General features: G+C 35.8%; 1 protein-coding gene across 8 annotated transcripts in view; it reads left to right on the top strand.

Moving 5' to 3' along the window:
- The window catches only part of LOC6042715 (mannosyl-oligosaccharide alpha-1,2-mannosidase IA), a 69039-nt gene extending 55879 nt beyond the window's left edge, over positions 1 to 13160 (top strand). For 7 of the 8 annotated variants that reach the window (XM_038256415.1, XM_038256262.1, XM_038256367.1 and 4 more), the window contains exons 3-7: positions 7911 to 8308; positions 9294 to 9733; positions 9794 to 10077; positions 10143 to 10259; positions 10763 to 13160. In XM_038256415.1, coding sequence (XP_038112343.1) covers positions 7911 to 8308; positions 9294 to 9733; positions 9794 to 10077; positions 10143 to 10259; positions 10763 to 10897 — 1374 coding nt within the window. In that variant the 3' untranslated portion in view covers positions 10898 to 13160. Of the gene's footprint in view, positions 1 to 7910; positions 8310 to 9293; positions 9734 to 9793; positions 10078 to 10142; positions 10260 to 10762 lie in introns of all 8 variants that reach the window. The other variant, XM_038256512.1, reaches the window with a different exon arrangement.
- The last annotated feature ends 8307 nt before the right edge of the window (positions 13161 to 21467 follow it).

Below are 21467 nucleotides of genomic sequence, written 5' to 3'. Positions count from 1 at the left end.
GTTCCTTGGCCAAAATAATTAGACCCGTATTTTTTTGTTTTAATGATAGGGTAACTACATCGTGCTAGGTGGTTCAAAAATGGCAAAATCTGTTTTCGCAAAAACCACTTCTAAAAATCATAATATCATTCAATTTCATCCGATTTTACTGTCTTAGACGCAAGAAAATTGATGAGTTTGGCTATTTGGGAAAAATAGTAAAAGTTCAAAATCTAGCTTAACTATTGAAAAGTCGTATGAAACTTAAAATGGCGTTTTGACCGTGTCTGGACCAAAATTACTGTAATCTGAAAATATTTTTATCGGATTCTCGGAAAATTTCACATAACATATCAAAATTGGCGATGTCGAACCGTACGTTTTGGAATACGATTTTTTGAAAATAAAAACTGCAGTTTTCGACGCGCCACGCGCAAAAACGGGAAAATGACGAAATCGGCAAAATCAACTTTTTTCACTAAAACTGCGATAACAAATTTTCAGCGATGACCTAGCATGTCTGGGTACCAAAATTTTCGTAATTGAGAGACGCAACTTTTGGTACCCATCTATGGTCATCTTTGGCTAAAGTTATCGCAGTTTTAAATGGAAAAAGTGATTTTTTTGCCGATTTCGTCATTTTCCGTTTTGCGCAATCGTCGAAACTCAGTTTTATTTTCAAAAAATCATAATGGAAACGTACGGTTCCAAAACATTTTAAGTCTAAATAAATTTTAAGTGGTTTCAGCGAAGCTGTCTCAGGTACAATGCCAGTTTTCATACGTTTTTCAATAGTTAAGCTAGTGGAACTTTACTATTTTTCCCAAATAGCCAAACTCATCACCTTTGCGTCGTAGCTAAATCGGATGAAGCGCGAGATATGATTAGAGTGTTTTTGCGCGAAAATACCATATTTTGAACCACCTAGCACATTTTAATGGCAAACAAAATACGGGTCTAATTATTTTGGCCAAGGAACCCCCAGAAAAATTTTGAGCCCGATCGGAGAACTTTTTATTCGGTTTAGGCTCTTTTCAAATGGAATTACTGTATAGACAAACCTTTTTCCAACCTTCAAACAACAATTAGGTTTTACAGCGTGACGTCACGAGTGCACACGCACACACATTTTTACTGAGACACACGTGCAAAAAATGTAAACAGTGCAGCCAAGCTGTCAAATTTCTAACCTCAAAACCGAGTCGGCGTAAAACCTAATTCTAGAGTTTTTTATTTATTTATTTTAAGAAACTCTGGAATTTAAAGGTCAATTTGAATAATATTCAAACTCACCACTGTAATCCTGAACCTAGCACAGCTCATTTACACGTCGGTTTGGCTGTTTAGTTTATCCATATATTGTGTTTTGATTGCCTTTTGAGATCCTGTTTTTGTTTTACAAGCTCACTAAAGCTCCCTTGGAACCATTAAGTCTTGTGTCAAACCGGCAAGCACTATTTATCTTTACCAGCAATTAAATTGATACTTAGCATCGGCAATGAAATGTACCCTCTCAATAAGCAATGCCTAATTAGTATTGGTAATAGTTTTATAGCTTTGTGTTTATATAAAAGCTTCCAGTTCAAGTCGGGTGTGACATCACTCTGCGTAACTGGTATAACTGTGAAATGCGTGTAAACGAGTTGTGACAACAACAATACAGTGGTGAGTTTCCGATTATTCAAATTGACCGTTAAATTAAAAAAAAAGATTCACGTCTGTTTGTCTGTGATGCAAGGAAGTTTCTCAGATATGCTTGTTGGTGCCCAACTTAACGACACTCGAGAAGACCGGCTTAAGGACAGAGAGCACCCTCTCGAACGGACACTGGCATTGGGGCTTGAGAGTTATGTCATTTTGAGCAAGACAAAAAAAAACATACAACAGGCAATTGAACTGAATTGTTCGGTTAATGATTGGTTCAAGAAGGTTAGAAGCACTACGTTGTTAGTTTAGATGGTAGTTTTGAGCAGATTTTTTTTTTGTTTAATTTTTTATGTAACTTGATTCACAAGCTTCCTCGAAGTCAGGGTCATTTGATTGACCATTAGCAGGTTATTAACATTATAGAAGCTTGTCGCAATACAAATGGTGTTGTTCTTTCTAGTTTTATATAACATTGTATTAAATCGATGATTAAATTGGAACGCTTTTCGGTATACTTTCCAAAATCACTAACAGAAATCGGTGCTCGTTCATTCTGAGCAATTCTCTGAGATTAATTCGATTTTCGCTGTATTTTTTAATCCGGCTGAAACTTTTTGGTGCCTTCGGTATGCCCAAAGCCATTTTGCATCATTAGTTTGTCAACATAATTTTCCATACAAATTTGGCAGCTGTCCATACAAAAATGATATGTGAAAATTCAAAAATCTGTATCTTTTGAAGGAATTTTTTGATCGATTTGGTGTCTTCGGCAAAGTTGTAGGTATGGATATGGACTACACTGAAAAAAAAATGATACACGGTAAAAAAAATTTGGTGATTTTTTATTTAACTTTTTGTCACTAAAACTTTATTTGCAAAAAAACACTATTTTTATATATTTTTTTTTATTTGTTTTAGAGGACATCAAATGCCAACTTTTCAGGAATCGAGCAAAACATTTCATTAGGGCACAAAACCAAAACGTAAACATTCGGGATTATTCCACTATTCCATTCATTATTACACTCCCTACATGCCCTCCAAGAATCAGATTGATAACAAACAATTTCCTATTGAAAAAATCAAAAACACAAAAGGGCACATAACCGTGTTCACTCCAAACCAGAAAAAAATAGTTCAATTGGGCCCTTTTCTTTTTCGTTAGTTTTTCGTGGTTAAGGAACTTTCTATGTTATAAAGTGAACTTTTCATACATTCTTAACACTAATTCACTTCAAAAAAAAGTTTGGTTTACTTTTCACCAAGGATTTCTGCAGAGAAAAACTTCGTCAAAAAACAAAACAATGTTCAGTACACTTTTGAAGAATTTTTATGTTTCATATACCTTATCTACACTATTTAATCACCGACACCGACGTAACACTCCATGTAAAAAATCTGCTGAAATGTGTCCCAGCACGACTCACCCCAATTACTTCCTTGGAATCACCCCTTGCCGATAAAAATATATTTCGCAACACTGCTCAACCCATTGTTTGCAAACAAAACGTAGTTTATGAATGAATCAGCTGATTTGTGTTTACAGAATCAGTGTTGCCTTGCTAATACATTTTTCGAAAAACCGTTTGACAGCTCATAGGACTTACCGGAGGGGTGATGCAAAGAAGGGTCATCTTTTTTACTTGAGTGTTACGTCGGTGTCGGTGATTTAATCACATAACTTCACCAATAATCAGAATTTCTACTGAAATCCTCATTAATTCTAACTAGACAGACAAAAGGGCCCGTAAACATCATTCAAAATAACAATCAGGTGACAGCGCTTTAGTGCCCTTTCAGCTCTCTTCGAAATTGCATTTAGAAAGGGCCCATTATGAACAACAGTTGGAAAGTTAAAAGGGCCCAATAACGATTTTTTTTTAATTATGAGTTTTATTGCGAAAATCAACAAATATCAAGAAGCATTTAAGCAGAGTTGAGGATAATGATGTGTTTTATCGTATCATCAGTAAAAATACCATCAGTCAAGCTTCTTTTTTAAATAGGAATTGAAACAAGTTGTCCACTTTTTGCAAGCGATTTTCTCGAATCGCGGTTTTTGGTTTTGTGCCCTTATGAAATGTTTGGCTCGAAATTTCCAGAATGGGCAAAAAATCTTTGACCGAGTTATGATTTTTTGAATCAATACAGATTTTTTCAAAAATTCGAAATATTGGTCGCAAAATTTTTCCAGCCTTGATTGAAAAATTTTGAAAATATTTTTTTCGAAAAGATAGGAAAATTTCACGAATGTTTCATATTTTAACATTGTAAATCTGATCATTAGTTGCTGAGATATCGACATTAGAAACTGGTGGGTTGTTTGGGTGAGACTTAGAAAACATCAATTTTCTTGTTTTTAAACCTTTGCATGGCAATATCTTAGCAACTAAGGGTCGTATCAACAAAGTCCGAAAAAGCAAAATATAGAGAATTTTCTCAGCTTTTCAAAATTATTTTTTTCAAAGGTGGGCAAACATGGGCACTAATTTTTTAAAATGAAAAACTACGACTATTTTCAAAAAAGTTACCTAAAAATTGTTATAACTTGAAAACGGTGCACTTTATCAAAATTTCACTAAAGTACTTTTTGATTGCAAATTCGATTTTACATCGAAAAATGAAGTTGAAAAATTTTTGCGACCAATATTTCGAATTTTTGAAAAAATCTGTATTGATTCAAAAAATCATAACTCGGTCAAAGATGTTTTGCCCATTCTGGAAATTTCTGAAAAGTTGGCATTTGATGACCTCTAAAACATATCAAAAAATAAAAAAAATTAAAAATAGTGTTTTTTTGCAAATCAAGTTTTAGTGACAAAAAGATAAATAAAAAATCACCAAAATCACCAACCAAAACCAGCTGTCAAAAGCACGAAACAATGTGTTCGGAAAACGATCAACAAAGAGGTCGAAATGTAAAAAAATAAACAGTGGTCCAGATCGCAAACAAGCGAAAATTGATTTTCCGAAAAATTGCGATTTTGGAGCATGGCGTCTTGAGAAGGGTTGTTGCAAATAGAAACCTTTGGGTTGGTTGAAAATTAGAGTGGTTCACGATTAGGGTGATTTTGAAAATCTAGCTTTTTAAAAATATGTTTGGGTTTTTTTAGAAAGTTGTTGGGCTTGCCAATCCAAACAACTTTGTCGAAGACACCAAAATGTTATCTCGAAATTCACGCCTCCAAAAAAAAACATCTTAGAAAACCTTCAAAAATCGTTTTATGTGAAAAAAAATATATTATGGGCACTTTTATAGTTTAAAAAAACAAACGTTTTTTGTCATGTCAATTTGGGCTTCAGGGTCAAAAGTTATAGCCATTTTTAGTTAAAAGATTCAAATTTAAAACTTAAATATCACGAAAAAGCGCAGGCCTAACTGTCCTCAGAATTATACCATAGTGCCAAAATATCTTTGGTCATATTTTGGGATTTTATGTAAAATATCATATATACTAGGATGTAACAAAAATGACTTTTTGGCGGGCATTCAAGGGTTTGTTCCGGTGGGCATACTAAGCCCAAATCCAAAATATGAGCTTGATTGGACGTAACAGGAGCTGGCGCTCCGCCCTTCAATTTTAAATGGGATTTAACCCGTAAAAAAAGATTTTTTCAAAAATGTCACTGAGGCATTTGCCGAAATGCGTTTATAAAACATCACTGGCGTGTAGGCCAGATCCTTGCGCATATTTTGGTATATATAACATTGACATTTAGGGCACCCTGGAGCTCGGTACTGGCCTTCAAAGTTTGGCATTTTGAAAAATCGGTCCCGGCAAAAAAGATATGCGTCGCGCCTCGCGACGCCCTAGTACGCATTTGATTTGCCGGGCCGATTTTCGAAAAATGCCAAACTTTGAAGGCCTGTACTCAAGTCTCCAAATGTCAATGTTATATACACCAAAAGATGCGCAAGGATCTGGCTACACGCCAGTGATGTTTTTATTAAACATTGGTGGCAAAATGCTCAAAAAAATGACATTTTGAAAAATCTTTTACCCGGTTAAATATTCGTGAAGGAGCGGAGAACGCCAGCTCCTGACCCGTCAATAAAGCTCATATTTTTGGATTTGAGCAATCAAACAAACATCAGGGCTTCAAAATCATTACATTGTTACACTCTAATATATACTCAAAATATGACCAAAAATCAATATCTTGACTTTTTTTTGCAAAATTCTATTGTATAAAAATAGTATAGAATTTCTATGCGTCTGTTGTTTTTCTTGTAGTTTATTAAATGTTCTACATACAGTTGTTTCGTAAATCAATACTGAGAAAACCTTGAACGTAGACAAACACTACGGGACGTTTATGACTTCTAAAACCCCGATTTAATCCCACCAGGGGTGAGATAGAGCCTTTCATACTAAAGAATATAACTTCTTTCATTTCACAACATCGACTTGATACAAACAATCTTATGATGAAAGCAAGGTATTATTAATGATGTGTTTTCTAAAAGAAATTGAAAACGCAATTTTCACCAATAGAATATTTTTAATCGTACAAATTCTTAATGAACTCTGTTAAATAAACTAACGAAATCACGACAAAATTAAGCCTACTTAAAGGCGATTTTAGGTTCACACGGGAAACAAATTGTTTGTACCCGGATGAATGTCCTATGTCAAAAAAGTTTTTGCATAAACATTGGACAGTTATGCAAAAACGGACAGAACAAAAGAAACTGAAAAGCTACGATATTTTACAAGTTAAAGGAAACATCGGTAGATAAGCTACTACAAACGAGTATAAGTCAAGCCAAAACATATATGCGCCAGCATTCTCGCGCCAGTATTCGAAGCTCAACTTGACAACTTGTCGACTTGGCGACGAAGCGTCGAAAATCGATGCAGTGTGATTTTTTAGCGATTTTTCGGATTAAAATTCATGCTGAATCGACATATTAGCTGGAAATGACGTCACCTGGCCAAAGTAAAACCTATACCTTTCTTCAGTAAGAAAGGCAAAGATAAATCGTTCTAAAAATTGATCAGGATTGCCGATCGATGTCAATTTGTTTCAGATGCTCCTCATGGTCTGTACTATGAATGTAGCAAAAAATTTCGAATAAAATTAGAAATGAAAAATGTGGCGAAGGTCACCGGTAGGCTTTGCTTTTTAGGGATTTTTCTTATGGTAGGTTAATCAAACAATAACTCCAGAACCATATTATGAATGATGAAAATTTGGGAGGTTGTGAAAATCGAAAAATGCAATTTTGAGATAAATAAAGATATGAAAATGAAAAAATGGATCATATTTTCATTTGAAAACTGTGTATTTTTGTTAAAAAATGTCTGGCCGTTTCCGAAAACAGATGGAAATTCCGAAATTTGCAACAACTGCCCAGGTTCTAAAACACTGCTTTCCATCTGTTTTCATCCAAATTGAAATCGGATATATGGGAGCTGAGAACGGCGCGACACAAATTTTGCAAATTTTATCAAAAATTTATCATCATTACTCACACGGATTTATTTTCTCAAAATTCGAGGTTGGAGATGGACGATTCTGTCAAGGTATCGTTAGAGCGTAAAAAATCGATGCAGTGTGATTTTTTAGCGATTTTTCGAATTAAAATTCATGCTGAATCGACATATTTACGAAGCTGGAAATGACGTCCTGGCTTAAAGTAAAACCTATACCTTTCTTTAGTAAGAAAGGCAAAACATCTGCTTTCCACTTGTTTTTTTTCTATCCACGATTATATGAACATGGACGGCATTAGTTTGTTTGTTTGGAACGTTGCACATTGTTATAGAATTTTCATCAAAAATTAAAAATCAGATTGGGTGCATCAGATCTTAAAATTTTTAGAATAATTTGAAAGGTACGCCGATCCCTACCCAACAGATTACACTGACCTACAAAAAAAGACTGCGCAGGCTCAACTCGAGGGAAGCATGAAAATTGTATGGAGAATTAGGGCGATTCGTCGCAGAAATTTTGTTGGTCGGTGTTATCACTCATAACCTCAGATAGGTTTGGATTTTCATTTCATTAACATGTAGAATACGATGGGACTTTTGAAGTACTTGAAGTTAAATGCGTTTAAGTCTTTAAGTCTTTAACGAATTTTATTATTTTCTATATGAACCTGGACTTCGATAATGCTGTGTATATTTCTCCCCAGACCTTTACCACACACGGCGCAAAAAATAATCGCAGTTGTATGTCTATATTGCAATAATTTGGCTTAAATTTTCTTCAAAAAATAAATTAAAAAAGTTTAATTAATGAAACTAATTGTGCCATTTTTCTCCCCCCCTCAACAGATGATGATCCACGCCTGGGACAACTACAAGCTGTACGCGTGGGGCAAGAACGAGCTCAAGCCCATCACCAAGCGGGGCCACTCGGGCAGCATCTTCGGGGCGTACGACCTCGGCGCCACCATCGTCGACGGGCTGGACACGCTGTACCTGATGGGGCTGCACAAGGAGTTCGACGAGGGCCGGGACTGGGTCGAGCGCAAGTTTTCGCTGGACAGCGTGAGCAACGATCTGAGCGTGTTCGAGACGAACATCCGGTTTATCGGTGGATTTTTGACGTGCTACGCGTTCACCGGCGATCGGCTGTTCCTGGAGAAGGCCAAGTACGTGGCGGACAAGCTGCTGCCGGCGTTCCAGACGCCGACGGGGATTCCGTACGCGCTGGTCAACGTCAATACGGGGTGAGTGCTAAGGGCATTTTTTCAAAAAGTTTTTGATCATCTATTCTGAAGAAATTTATCTGTACATAACCTATAACAATCACCAACGCTCAACGGGGATGGGATTCGAGGTGATTGTAACGACCTGCGGAGCATTAGATCAGCCTTAATCAGGGGGTTTGTTAGTGTAAATTGTTTGTTCAGATTTTTTTTCGGGGTCAGACTTTCCATGTGAATCCCATTCCTAGCTCGACGCTTTCTCTTATCAAGAGGTCATCTCATAGTGTGCACCCCGAAAGGTAGATAACGAACTGCCTAGAGTTCACGGGTGATTTATACAGCTGTACATAAACAACAATCTAGCCCTCGCGCTCTATACTGCATGTTACTTTAACCCACTCAAGTATGTCTAATAAAAAACAATATTCATTCCCCACATTACTCTCGACACCACTAGCCGGATTGGACAAAGTAGTTTATAGAGTAAAACTTTTTTCCCCATTTAGATTTTTTACTTCCTTTGGCTATAGATCCGCTAGAGTCCAACCATATCCAGTAATCTTTCTCTTTTTCTCCCACTCTGTCTTGGAAAACTCTGTGGAACTGTTGGTTGTTTGTACAAACACTAAACTAAATAATCGTATCGAAAAAAAATGGGTTTTGTGTTTGTGGTATTTTGTTGTGCGCCCACGCTATCGTTTTCAATGTGCAGCCTCAGACCTTGCTCGAGCGGGTCGTCAATCATGTAGATATTTTTTATCAATCTGTTCTACAAGGTTAGTAAGTGTGACTGTTATTTTGCCACCACCACCAACACCACAAATCGATAGCTCTCACGACTCATCTGATACCTGCGCGTTACAGGGTTACAATCATCTCAGGATTCCCGTAGTCACTTCACCAAAATAGCTAGAATAGCGAAGAGTTGAAATATTTTTACAATCTCTTTCCTTTAACCGCTTCCTCCAAGTCAGCAATGCTAAAGCTTTCCCTCGCACCTCCAACAGATCAGTAAAAACTATGGCTGGGCCAGCGGCGGCAGCAGCATCCTGTCCGAGTTCGGCACGCTCCATCTGGAGTTCTCGTACCTGTCGGACGTCACCGGCGATTCCGTGTACCGGGAGCGCGTCCAGGCGATCCGTACCGTCCTGAAGGACATCGAAAAGCCCAAGGGTCTGTACCCGAACTACCTGAACCCGAAGACCGGCAAGTGGGGCCAGCAGCACATGTCGCTGGGCGCCCTCGGGGACAGCTTCTACGAGTACCTGCTGAAGGCGTGGATCCAGTCGGGCCACGAGGACGAGGAAGCCCGCGAGATGTACGACGACGCCATGCAGGCCATCATCCAGCACATGATCCGAACAAGCCCGGGCGGCCTTACGTACGTGTCGGACATGAAGTTTGACCGGCTGGAGCACAAGATGGACCATTTGGCTTGCTTTGCCGGTAAGTTCCCGGCGGCATTTTTTCATTCCAACTTCGTCTACTAACCAATCACCCTTGTAGGTGGCCTGTTCGGCCTCGGCGGCACCACCCTGAACAACCAATACTCGGAAAAGTACCTGGAGGTGGGCGAAGGGCTCACCAACACGTGCCACGAGAGCTACGTGCGCACGTACACGCGGCTCGGCCCGGAGGCGTTCCGCTTCAACGACGGCGTCGAGGCGAAGGCCCTCAAATCCCAGGAGAAGTACTACATCCTGCGCCCGGAGACGTTCGAGAGCTACTTCGTGATGTGGCGGCTGACGCACGACCAGAAGTACCGCGACTGGGGCTGGGATGCCGTGATGGTAGGCGACTTCTCATTCCTCAAAACAACTCGGCGTATTGATGTTTTCCACGCGCTTCATTTCAGGCCCTGGAGAAGCACTGCAGAACGCCAAACGGCTATAGCGGTTTGAAGAACGTGTATCTGACGGATCCTCAAAAGGACGACGTGCAGCAGAGCTTCTTCCTGGCGGAAACACTCAAGGTAGGTCGGCATGTGGGCTCTTGCCGGAGCGGTTACATTTATTCACGACCAACGAAAGGCTGGAATCAGTTTTTTCGGATATATTTTAGAAATTGCGTTACTCTGTACCGCAACACTTCAAGACTGATTTATTTCTCTCACACTTTATCGAATACGTTTTATTTCGGCATCAAAACTTGATTGTTAGCGATTTAAAACCAATCAAACAAGCAAAAACTGCTTTGTTTGCCGACTGCAGAAAGATTGACAGCGAAAACGTGTTTAATTGACATTTCTCTGCTGCGAGCGTCACAAACGTCACACACTGACAGGTTGCCAGACGATTGAGTGCCCAACGGTTTTAGATGCGCACGAATGCTCAGATGTTTTGTTTGCGTCAAGTGACAGCTGTGAATTTAAATATTACACGTTGCAACGGGAGTAGCAACAAATTTGCTTAAATTACATTTTATAAGTTTATTTGGACAAACTTTGTAGTAACAAAATGCGACTTTTTCCTCCAGTACCTCTACCTGCTCTTCTCGGACGACTCGCTGCTCCCGCTGGACGATTGGGTGTTCAACACGGAGGCACATCCGCTCCCAGTTAAGGGCCGGAACTCGCTGTTCCGGGCTGCGGCAGCTTCGAGTGCGCCGTAAGCATCCAAAAAAAAACTCAAGAGACAACAACAACTAGATGCACCACCCCCACTACTACTACTAATTACCACTACTACAAAGCATGAGAAGAAAAAAAGGTGAGGAAGAAGAAGGGTAACAGCAACAAACTATCGCTACAAACCTGTTGTAGACACTAGTGATGAGAGGGAGAGAGGAGTCGTTTCGTTGCGTGCATGTGTGAGTGAGAATGAGAGTGTGAGCGAACCTTCCTCGATTGTGCGGAGGAAGCAATTCCTTAAAACTTCTAACTAGCCAGTCTGACTGTGAAACTTAGCGCGAGTGTATGGACACTACATCTATATATTCATTATTAGCCCAAAAAAAAGGTTATTAAAAAAACAAGTGAGGAGGAACGGAGTGCGTGGATTTATTTAATTCTTGAGTGATTGTAGTTAATTATATAGGAAAGATATATATATATAAACAATAATTGTGATGAAACCTACTAATTTATCGAAGACAACAATTGTTCTTTATAGGATGTGTTGATATTAGCAAAAAAAAAAAAAGAAAAAGAAACTTGAGAATACAAATACCCTACACTAAAGCGTCCGGATGGCACGATCTGTAGCGTGGCGTTTTCCGGACCGATAGTTGAATCTTTTTCTCCTAAACTCTTCCAACCCTTTTAGAAGTAGAAAGTCTGTTTCTCACTGCACAGTGTTTTCTCACCAACCCCTGGTGGGATCAAAAACGAACGTTTCGATATTGAGGCACCACTACTATGTAACCACACAGCCCACCAAAAAATTAAAGCAGACTTATGAAAACAAACAAAAAAGAACTTGCTCTCGCGAGAGCAGGTTTGGGGGTGTAACACCAATTTTAACGAAAATCGACGACATCTCTAAAAAATTAACCCACGAATGGTGCCAAACTCTAGCAAAAACTGGTCACGAATATTACGAACCGAGATGCCTAACATTTCTTTACCCATTTGTCCTGCTGTTTTTAAGTTTTTATTATTTTCTCTGTACACATAAAGTTACTTTTACTCTCTGCACGTGTCTGGTTTATTCTGCAGACTCGAAGAATTCATGTCAAAGAGTGAGGGAGAAAGTCTCTCCGACAAAGTCGCATTTTTGTACATTTTATACGCTTGCTCTCATTTTCACTCTCTCGCAAAGTTGCAGCGAGAACGAGAGAGGGTCAACCATGGCCTGGTTCTCTGATTTTTTTCAACAGTAGAAAGAGAGTGAGCGAAACGAGAATAAAACTTTGAGATTTTGTAGAAGAGAATGTTTTTTTCCGACGCTCTTTTGACAAAATTTCTCTAACTTTAACAAGTTTTTTAACTCTCTTCTGAATTGCCTTTCCGTTAAACATTTAGCAATCAACTACGTGTAAATATTCTGTTATAATTTGTAGCATTTTAGCAAAAAAAAACTTTTACGCAAAACTATCGCTATTACTGATATTTACGGGAAATGGAAAGAACAAAGCAAAAACAAACTCATTTAACAGAAGACTTTCCACTACAGAGAGAGAGAAATCATTAAACAAATAGTAAATTAGTAATAATTCTAACAGAGTCGCACTAAGCCGTTTCCTTACACCCTAAGTTGATTAAAAAATGAAAGGGTAAATATCCGCGTTCGTTGGATATAAAACAAAAAATAAAAACAGAGCAGCGCTAAGTAACTTAATATTAGAGAACACCCTAGCTAGCACCGTTTTTCCGAATCAAGGCACTACCAGTAGAGAAGTAAATGAAAAAAGTGTAACAACACACAACACACAATAGTAACCGATCGAATTTGACTGCTGGTTCAATCTTAGTAGAAAACAAATGACAGAAAATTGCGAGGGAGAAAAATAACACACAAAAAACATTTAGCAACGTTACAAGCAGGCATTCCAGTATGCTGATGGGTAAAATATATAATAGTGAAAACAACTTTAAAAATATTCAAAAAAAAACAGTACAGCAATTACAATCCTTCTCCAATTCGTTAGACAGACACACTTGTGTTAGGAAAAGAAACAAAAACACAAAATCCAAACGGTAAAAATTGCTACAAAAGTGACAGAAGTAAAATAAAACAAATGCAAAGTACACACTCGCTCACACAATCAAGGGCACTAAATAGTAGCTGAGGATACCGGAAGAAGAACAAAAAAAGTGAACCATTTGAGAATCGTGAAACTGACGTGCGTGTACGAGCGTGAAGAAAAGAAGTTAACGTTGTTTGGGAAAAGTGCGTGAAACGTGGATTAAAACTATCATGTTTTTAAAAAAAAAGGTTGCTTGCGGTTTTAATTTGGAGAACTTGAAAGAAATTCCTGAACTCACTACGACTGGTACTTACTTCCTTTCGACCTTCCATAAACCATGTGGACACTTTTTTGAATTCTTAGATCCCCATCTTTAGATATGTAATCGTCTGATTTTCACTTTCGATAAAATGTTTTTAGATTTCAGCTTTTCTGCTTTATTGAACGGGTTACTTTCACATGTGCCTTTATAAAATTCATTTTTATATCGGATTATTTCTTCAGATCACCATGAAAATCATACTTGGAAGCGTAAGCTCCGGCTCCAATTCAAGCATCAATTCAAAACTTATAAAAATATGTTCATCCATTATTATTAAGATTAGTCCAGCCTCCATTTTTCAAAAGACACAACCTCAAAGCTCTGCTGAAAAAACGTACATATTACACATAGAATTTTAGTTATTACCGTATAATGGTAAAAAAGGTAAAAAAATACCGCTCATTTTGCTCAATGAGCAAAACGTGAGCTGGCTCGCGTAGTGCTTCTCCTCACGAATGAGCGAAAAATGCTCGCTCATGAGCGCATGAGCGCTCAAAATCGCATCACTGGAGAAGAGAGAGTTCATGTAGCGTAATGTGGGAGCAGGCCAGCCAACACTGAAAATACGCCACACTTTTTACTCAAATGCAATTGTTTCGGCGATTGACTTTTTGTTATTTTTTGACACGTTATTTTCATTCGGGTGGCTCAAGCTTTTCAAGTGTTTTGCGCATGAATTTGTCCCACTGTCTTGAACTATTCAAAGTTATGAGGAAAACACTTGAAACTGATCTTAAGATCTACACAAAACAAGCACTATTCAAAGTCAGCGTGATATTCCACTAGAATTTAATATGTTTCAGTGATCGATTTTAGCGCGACTTTTATCGATGTCTAGAAGCGAGGCTAGAACCAGTAGCACAAAAAACTCTCCCGTTTTCAACTGGCCAGCCGGCGCAGTGGTAGCGTGCACGACTAGCAAGCAAGAACCTGTATATCGCTTGTACGTACTTTTATTTTTCAACATCATTTAAAATTCAAGTGTTTGGCTATTGAAATTATTTCATGGCCAATCACCGCAATTTCGAGTGTTTTGCGATTGACATTTGAGTGCACTGTACTGCAGGTTCAGATCATGTGCGAAACACTTCGATGCGCTGTGTGAGTTTTGCTCAGTGTTAAGAGAGAAGTTGAGAATGTGTGCGTGAGTATACGAGAAATAAATCAGTCGTGTGTTTTGCTTGGGTATGAAATAATGACGTGTGTTGTTATTTGTGTCCGAAATTATTGAAATTTGAGGAAAATCGGGAAAGTCACGACATAACTCACAGTATAATATGCACGATGTTATGTCTATTGACGTCATTATTCTTCGCTGTACAAGACAGCTAATCCCAATTTCTACCTCTGTTTTTTATGTGTGATTAATATCATTTTTGACAGTTAAAATTATTTCGACGGTAACATTTCAAAAGGCATCATGTACATTTTGACACTTTCTGGGTTATTGTATATTCTAAAAGTACTTCTAATAAGCTACCTCTCCACCAAAAATGAGCAAATGTTACTTCAGTAAAGTCTGTTTAATCATGATTTTAAATAAAGTAACTTAAACAAAATCTCTGCCATCAGCAGTCCCTGTTTATATAGCCCTGTCAATCTGTCAAACAAAAGGCTACATAAACCTCGTGACGAAAAAAAAGCAACATGAACAAAGCGCCATGTACATTCGGCGAAGAAAAACGAATCATAAGGGCATCTCCACCGCAGGGACCTAATTGCGTTGCAAAGCTAATTTGGCACCCGCGTCAAGCCCACCGCGGTACTTGTGCGAGAGCTAATTTTGGTTCGAGTTCATCCGTGTTCATCCGAATCTAAACAAAACTCAGGTTAGCTCCGGGATCTGCCGGGAGCAAATCGTCTGACGGATGGTTATTTCAAGCAAAACAATGTAATTGGGTTAATGTGAGTTTGTAAACATAGAGTTTATCCTGCTCACGTCAGTAAATGTTTACATTAGGAGTGATGATTGATTTTTCGATTTCAATTATTCGAGTTTGGAGATATTTTCCCTTCCGTGCCTGCAAGTTTACGCATGAAAAATGACTTTTGTTAATCTGGGGTGATGCAGTTTAGTTTTTTAGGTCAGATTGGGACTGTGTTTGTTTAATTTTGGTCAACGCATTGTCGATCTACTGCCGGACATGGAAGAGACAAGTCATTTGCATGGAGTAAAAAGCAAAATTCAAGCATAATATTTTAAATAAGCCAATACGGATTTGAAAACAAGCAATCCTAGCAATCCTGATCTTAATTTCTTAAATTCTTAAATTCTTAAATTCTTAAATTCTTAAATTCTTAAATTCTTAAATTCTTAAATTCTTAAATTCTTAAATTCTTAAATTCTTAAATTCTTAAATTCTTAAATTCTTAAATTCTTAAATTCTTAAATTCTTAATTCTTAAATTCTTAAATTCTTAAATTCTTAAATTCTTAAATTCTTAAATTCTTAAATTCTTAAATTCTTAAATTCTTAAATTCTTAAATTCTTAAATTCTTAAATTCTTAAATTCTTAAATTCTTAAATTCTTAAATTCTTAAATTCTTAAATTCTTAAATTCTTAAATTCTTAAATTCTTAAATTCTTAAATTCTTAAATTCTTAAATTCTTAAATTCTTATTCTTAAATTCTTAAATTCTTAAATTCTTAAATTCTTAAATTCTTAAATTCTTAAATTCTTAAATTCTTAAATTCTTAAATTCTTAAATTCTTAAATTCTTAAATTCTTAAATTCTTAAAATTCTTAAATTCTTGTTAAAATTCTTAAATTATTAAATTCTTAAATTCTTAAATTCTTAAATTCTTAAATTCTTAAATTCTTAAATTCTTAAATTCTTAAATTCTAAATTCTTAAATTCTTAAATTCTTAATTCTTAAATCTTAAATTCTTAAATTCTTAAATTCTTAAATTCTTAATTCTTAAATTCTTAAATTCTTAAATTCTTAAATTCTTAAATTCTTAAATTCTTAAATTCTTAAATTCTTAATTCTTAAATTCTTAAATTCTTAAATTCTTAAATTCTTAAATTCTTAATTCTTAATTCTTAAATTCTTAATTCTTAAATTCTTAATTCTAAATTCTTGATTCTTAAATTCTTAAATTCTTAAATTCTTAAATTCTTAAATTCTTAAATTCTTAAATTCTTAAGTTCTTAAATTCTTAAATTCTTAAATTCTTAAATTCTTAAATTCTTAAATTCTTAAATTCTTAAATTCTTAAATTCTTAAATTCTTAAATTTTTAAATTTTAAATTCTTAAATTCTTAAATTCTTAAATTTAAATTCTTAAATTCTTAAATTCTTAAATTCTTAAATTCTTAAATTCTTAAATTCTTAAATTCTTAAATTCTTAAATTCTTAAATTCTTAAATTCTTAAATTCTTAAATTCTTAAATTCTTAAATTCTTAAATTCTTAAATTCTTAAATTCTTAAATTCTTAAATTCTTAAATTCTTAAATTCTTAAATTCTTAAATTCTTAAATTCTTAAATTCTTAAATTCTTAAATTCTTAAATTCTTAAATTCTTAAATTCTTAAATTCTTAAATTCTTAAATTCTTAAATTCTTAAATTCTTAAATTCTTAAATTCTTAAATTCTTAAATTCTTAATTTTTAAATTTCTTTATTCTTAAATTTTCATTCTAGATTTTTTAATTTTGGAAGAAATAGAGTGTTTAATTTTTATAATGTCGAGGTTTTCGTAAATTTGTATTTACGAATTTTTATATTTCCGATTTTTTAAACTTTTGGAATTTCGACTTGTACATTCGTTTCGAATTTTTACATTTTTGATCTATTGAATTTATAAAAACGTAAAAAAAATTATTATTCAATTCTGCATATTTTTAATTTTGATTTTTCAAATTTCAGATATTTGTTGAAATTATTTGAAGTTTCTAGAATGTTTGTTTTTTTTCTTCATATTTTTGAATTTGTTGTTTGGTTGGATTTCAAAATTTCAGATTATTATTGTATTTTCAGTAAGAACATAGATATTTGTATGATTATTGTCAAGTTTCATTTCTCTCTGATTTACTTCATTTTGGTCCCGCGAGTGTGGGTAAATCGGACAGTGCAGGGGACTCATAATCCAGAGGTAGCTGGTTGGTACTAGCAATAAATTGTTGGTGACACGATGGCCGACATCTATAAAGGCAACTTCTTTTTTTACTCCATTTCGACCAAAAAACTAAATCAGTCCTTTTAGTTTCAATATTCTGCTTTTTGAGATTCGGCGAGAATTTTAAATATTATTATATTATTATTAATATCCAATTCAAAATTATTAAAACGTTTGTAATTATCAGTCGCATTCAAAAAGAAAAATTACAATTCATTGATTTTTTCATCAAAACATATTACAAACAAGCACCGCGCGAAGAAACGTCAAACGCAATCTTTCCGTTTCTGTTACTTTTCAGCTGCGTACCGCTTAAGAAAAATCTTTTCGTGACCCTTTCCTTGACCGTTTCTTGGGCGTTTTTTTGTATGGAGTTTTGCGTTCCTCCCCATCTGCGTATCAGCCTTTAAATATGGTTCTTGATATGGCCACCGGTGATCTTGAAACCGGATTTAATGTTCCAAAAATACTTGGTAAAAGAAATGGAATCAGTTTTCGTATAAATAAATTTAATGAAAATTTAACAAATATTGATCTTCCGGTAACCCGTACTCGGGTTCGTGTGGGGGGTTATTTTTCATAATACATACATTTTGTTTCTTGGTGAAAAAAAAACAATTTTTGTAGTTTGCATGGAACCATGTTTCTGTAACAAATTCAAGGACGACATGCCCTCAGGCAGCTTATCCTTCAAAGAGGGTCCCCTCAGGGCAAGCGTATGCCATTGCAGCAGGTTCCCCAACGAGGGGGAAGCCTGCCTGACGAAACTAACAACGCCCGCAGTGCCTCCATTCGACGGTACGGTACAGCTTGTCGCGAAGGTTGCAGATTCCGGCACAGGTACGGATGCCACCGAGCTGGCCGTGAATGTCACAGAACCGCAGATTCCGTCACCAAACATCGGTCAGCTAAAACCTACAAGCAATAGAAAACCAGCACCAAACGTCCCTACGTTTTTTTTTTAGATTGACAATCAACATGTTTTTTAAATTTATTTTTTGTCTAAGCCTACTCTCTAGCTTTCTCTATGGGATTTTCCATTGCGACGGTATCTTTCTGCGGCGATTATTTGAAGCGCAGGATTGTAATTTTTCTCGAAACTATTAATAATTTCTGAATAAAATAAATACTTAAATATTAAAATTATTATTCAATGCTGCATACTTTTTATTTAGAATTTCAATTTTTTTTTTACTATTGAGTTTTTCAGTCAGTTAATAGATATTTGTATGATAACTGTCAAGTTTATTTTCATTCTGGTTTACTTCATTTCGATCCGTGTGGATCAATTGGACAGCGCACTGGAATCACAATCCAGAGGTTGCTGGTTGGTACTAGAAATAGTGACCGACAGCTATAAAGACAACTTCTGTTTTTACTCATTTCGACCAAAAAACTATATCTCTGGAGTTTTTTTTGAAAAGGTCCAATAAACCAAATTTACAGTTTTTGCTTTTTGGGTGTTTTTTAATAACCCTGACTCAAGGCGGTTTCAAAAACACCCAAAAAGCAAAAACTGGAAATTTGGTTTATTGGACCTTTTCAAAAAAAAACTCCAGATCTGTCCATTTAATTTCAAAATTCTGCAAGAGATTTGGCGGGTATTTTCAATATCATTATATCGAATACAATATTATGAAAACGTTTGTCGCATACAAAAAGGAAAATTCTTGATATATATTTGAATTTTAATACATAATTCAAAAATGTTTAAATTTTCTGTGATGATTTGCTTATATCAAAAATCGGTGGTTGATTATTTTTTATTTAAAAAATACTTAATAATGATAAAAAAAAACACAATTTTTCAATTCAATAAAGTCGTTTTGAACCAAATTACTGATTTCTTCAATATTCATTCAAATTTGATAATCAAAATAAATGCAACTTCAACCAAACAAAGACAAATGATTCTAAAAAATCGCTGAAAACATTAGCCACCGGCAGCTCGGGGACTTCTCGAGCACCTATCTTGGCTACTCGACGGATCCCCGATGAACTTTTTCTTCGCAGAATGAACTCGAAGGCTAATTTAGCTTTAGCTTTGCTACCCGCGGTGCGAAAGTTGGGGTGCAAACATGTCGGGAGCAAATCGGATGAACTCTTTTAAAAATTTGAAAATGATATTTTATTGATGTAAGTAAAGAATTAGGACATATAATGCAATTTGAAGCATGTTCTATCATGCTAGAATGTAGTTTTATTGATTTCGATCAACAAAACGGCTAGAATTTGAAAATAAATAAATTAGATCCCCGCGGTGGGCTTGATTCGGTAGCCAAATTAGCTCCCAGCGGTGCGAAAACGTGCATTAGGTACGGAGCAGAGCTAAAACTGGGGATCCAACCGATAGGTTTGCCACGCAATTAGATCTCTGCGGTGGAGATGCCCTAACAAAGCGCCCCCCTCAATGACAGCAGGGTGATATAGACGTTGATGATTTCAAAAGAAGTTATGTTTGTTTTTCTCAAATAAAATTACGGAAATAATGTTTTATTGAATATGGATGATCAAGTATCAACAAAAGCAACGTTTTTCATCGTTTGTTATCATTAGAACATCTTATTTTGCTTTTATATAAAAATGGTAATTGAAAATGGATGCTCAACATTCAAATGCGTTTTTCTCAAAACGCATGGTTTGTACATGATGCTTTTTGAAATGTTGGCATCGACAAGAAAATCTACCACGATTTACAAAAATCGGTTAACAATACGACTCAGGGCTTATTGGTTGTTGAATCTCCTACTTCAGCGATTCTCAACCTTCTTCTAGGTTGGTACCCCCTGCCATGTAAATGAAGTGGGCCTAGTACAGAGAGATACCTCTTATTACGCGGTGGCGTTACGCTTTTTTATTTCTTCGATTCCTCTGTCTAAAACCTTACAATTTTTTTTGCATGCTTCAAAAAGCTTTTTGTAGATCTGAAAAAAAAAACCTACAAATCTCGGAGTTTTCAAAAAGACGTAAGAGCCATTGGTAAACAAAGCCCTTCTTGCATCGGTATTCGACCTACTTACGAAAAACCAATTGCTTGAGATTGTTCATCTACACGTCCTTCTATCGCCCTAAACTTAAAACAAATGAAATTGTTTCAATTTGGAGCAAAACGAAAATTAGTGCCGGAGGTCACGGTGGCTCTTACGGATTTTTGAAAACTCACCCGAGAAATTGCTTTTAAAAGATTGCACCGCGTAAAAAGAGGTTTCTCTGTACCCCCGTTGAGAATCGCTGCCCATTCCGGTTCCCCAAACGGAACGGAACAGAAATCAACCCATAATTTTGACACTAGACACCAAAACTTTGGTACTTTTTAGGCTTCAGTGACATTGTATGCAGATGACAGCCGTAGCATCCCCGTGAAATCAAGGGATTGAAAATTGTATACAGATTTTTTAAAATTGACTATAATTATTTTTTTACAATTAGGTATTTGAATTGTGAGCAATTACAGCTCAAATCAGGATTTTTTCTGGTACTTTTGTACCCGACCCTCTCCGATTTCAATGAAACTTTGTAGAGATGTTATCCTAGGCCTATATAAGCCATTTCTGTGTATATGGAGCCAACAGTACTCGAAAACAACATTTGAGAAGGGCGTAAGGTATTTAAATATTTTTGTATTTTGTAATTTAAAAATTACTGTATTTCGAAGCCGTTGCGTCGTATCAAAAAGTGGTCAAAGACAAACTTGTAGGAAATTGGACGGGCTTTCTGAAAAAAATACACTGAAACAAAAATACACGCCACATCTATGAGATTTTTTGATTTTTAAGTCTAAAACTTAAATTTAAAGGTGATGTCACGATTTTTCGTTCAAAATTTTTGAGGGAATAGCCTAAAATGTTACCAAAAGACTGACGAAAAATGCAGGATGGTATGTCTTTCCTAAAAAAATACAAAAATCATTTACTAAATCAGTTTTTTTGAAAAGTGGTCTAAACGTCAAAATTCTTAAAAACCGGTAGTGGCATTCGATTCCCCAGACAATTTTACATAAAAGTCTCCATATTGACCATTGTCCTAAGTCCAATCCTTGGGAAGATACAGCGGTTTTAAAAATAAAAATGTTGAAAAATCGGGTTCTTGGTGGTTTTTGGCGATTTCTATA

This window comes from Culex quinquefasciatus, chromosome 1 (assembly GCF_015732765.1).
Source record: "Culex quinquefasciatus strain JHB chromosome 1, VPISU_Cqui_1.0_pri_paternal, whole genome shotgun sequence".
In the NCBI taxonomy this organism is placed as follows: domain Eukaryota; kingdom Metazoa; phylum Arthropoda; class Insecta; order Diptera; family Culicidae; genus Culex; species Culex quinquefasciatus.
Note: the sequence above shows the minus strand (reverse complement) of the source record. Positions and strands in the feature narration are given on the sequence as shown.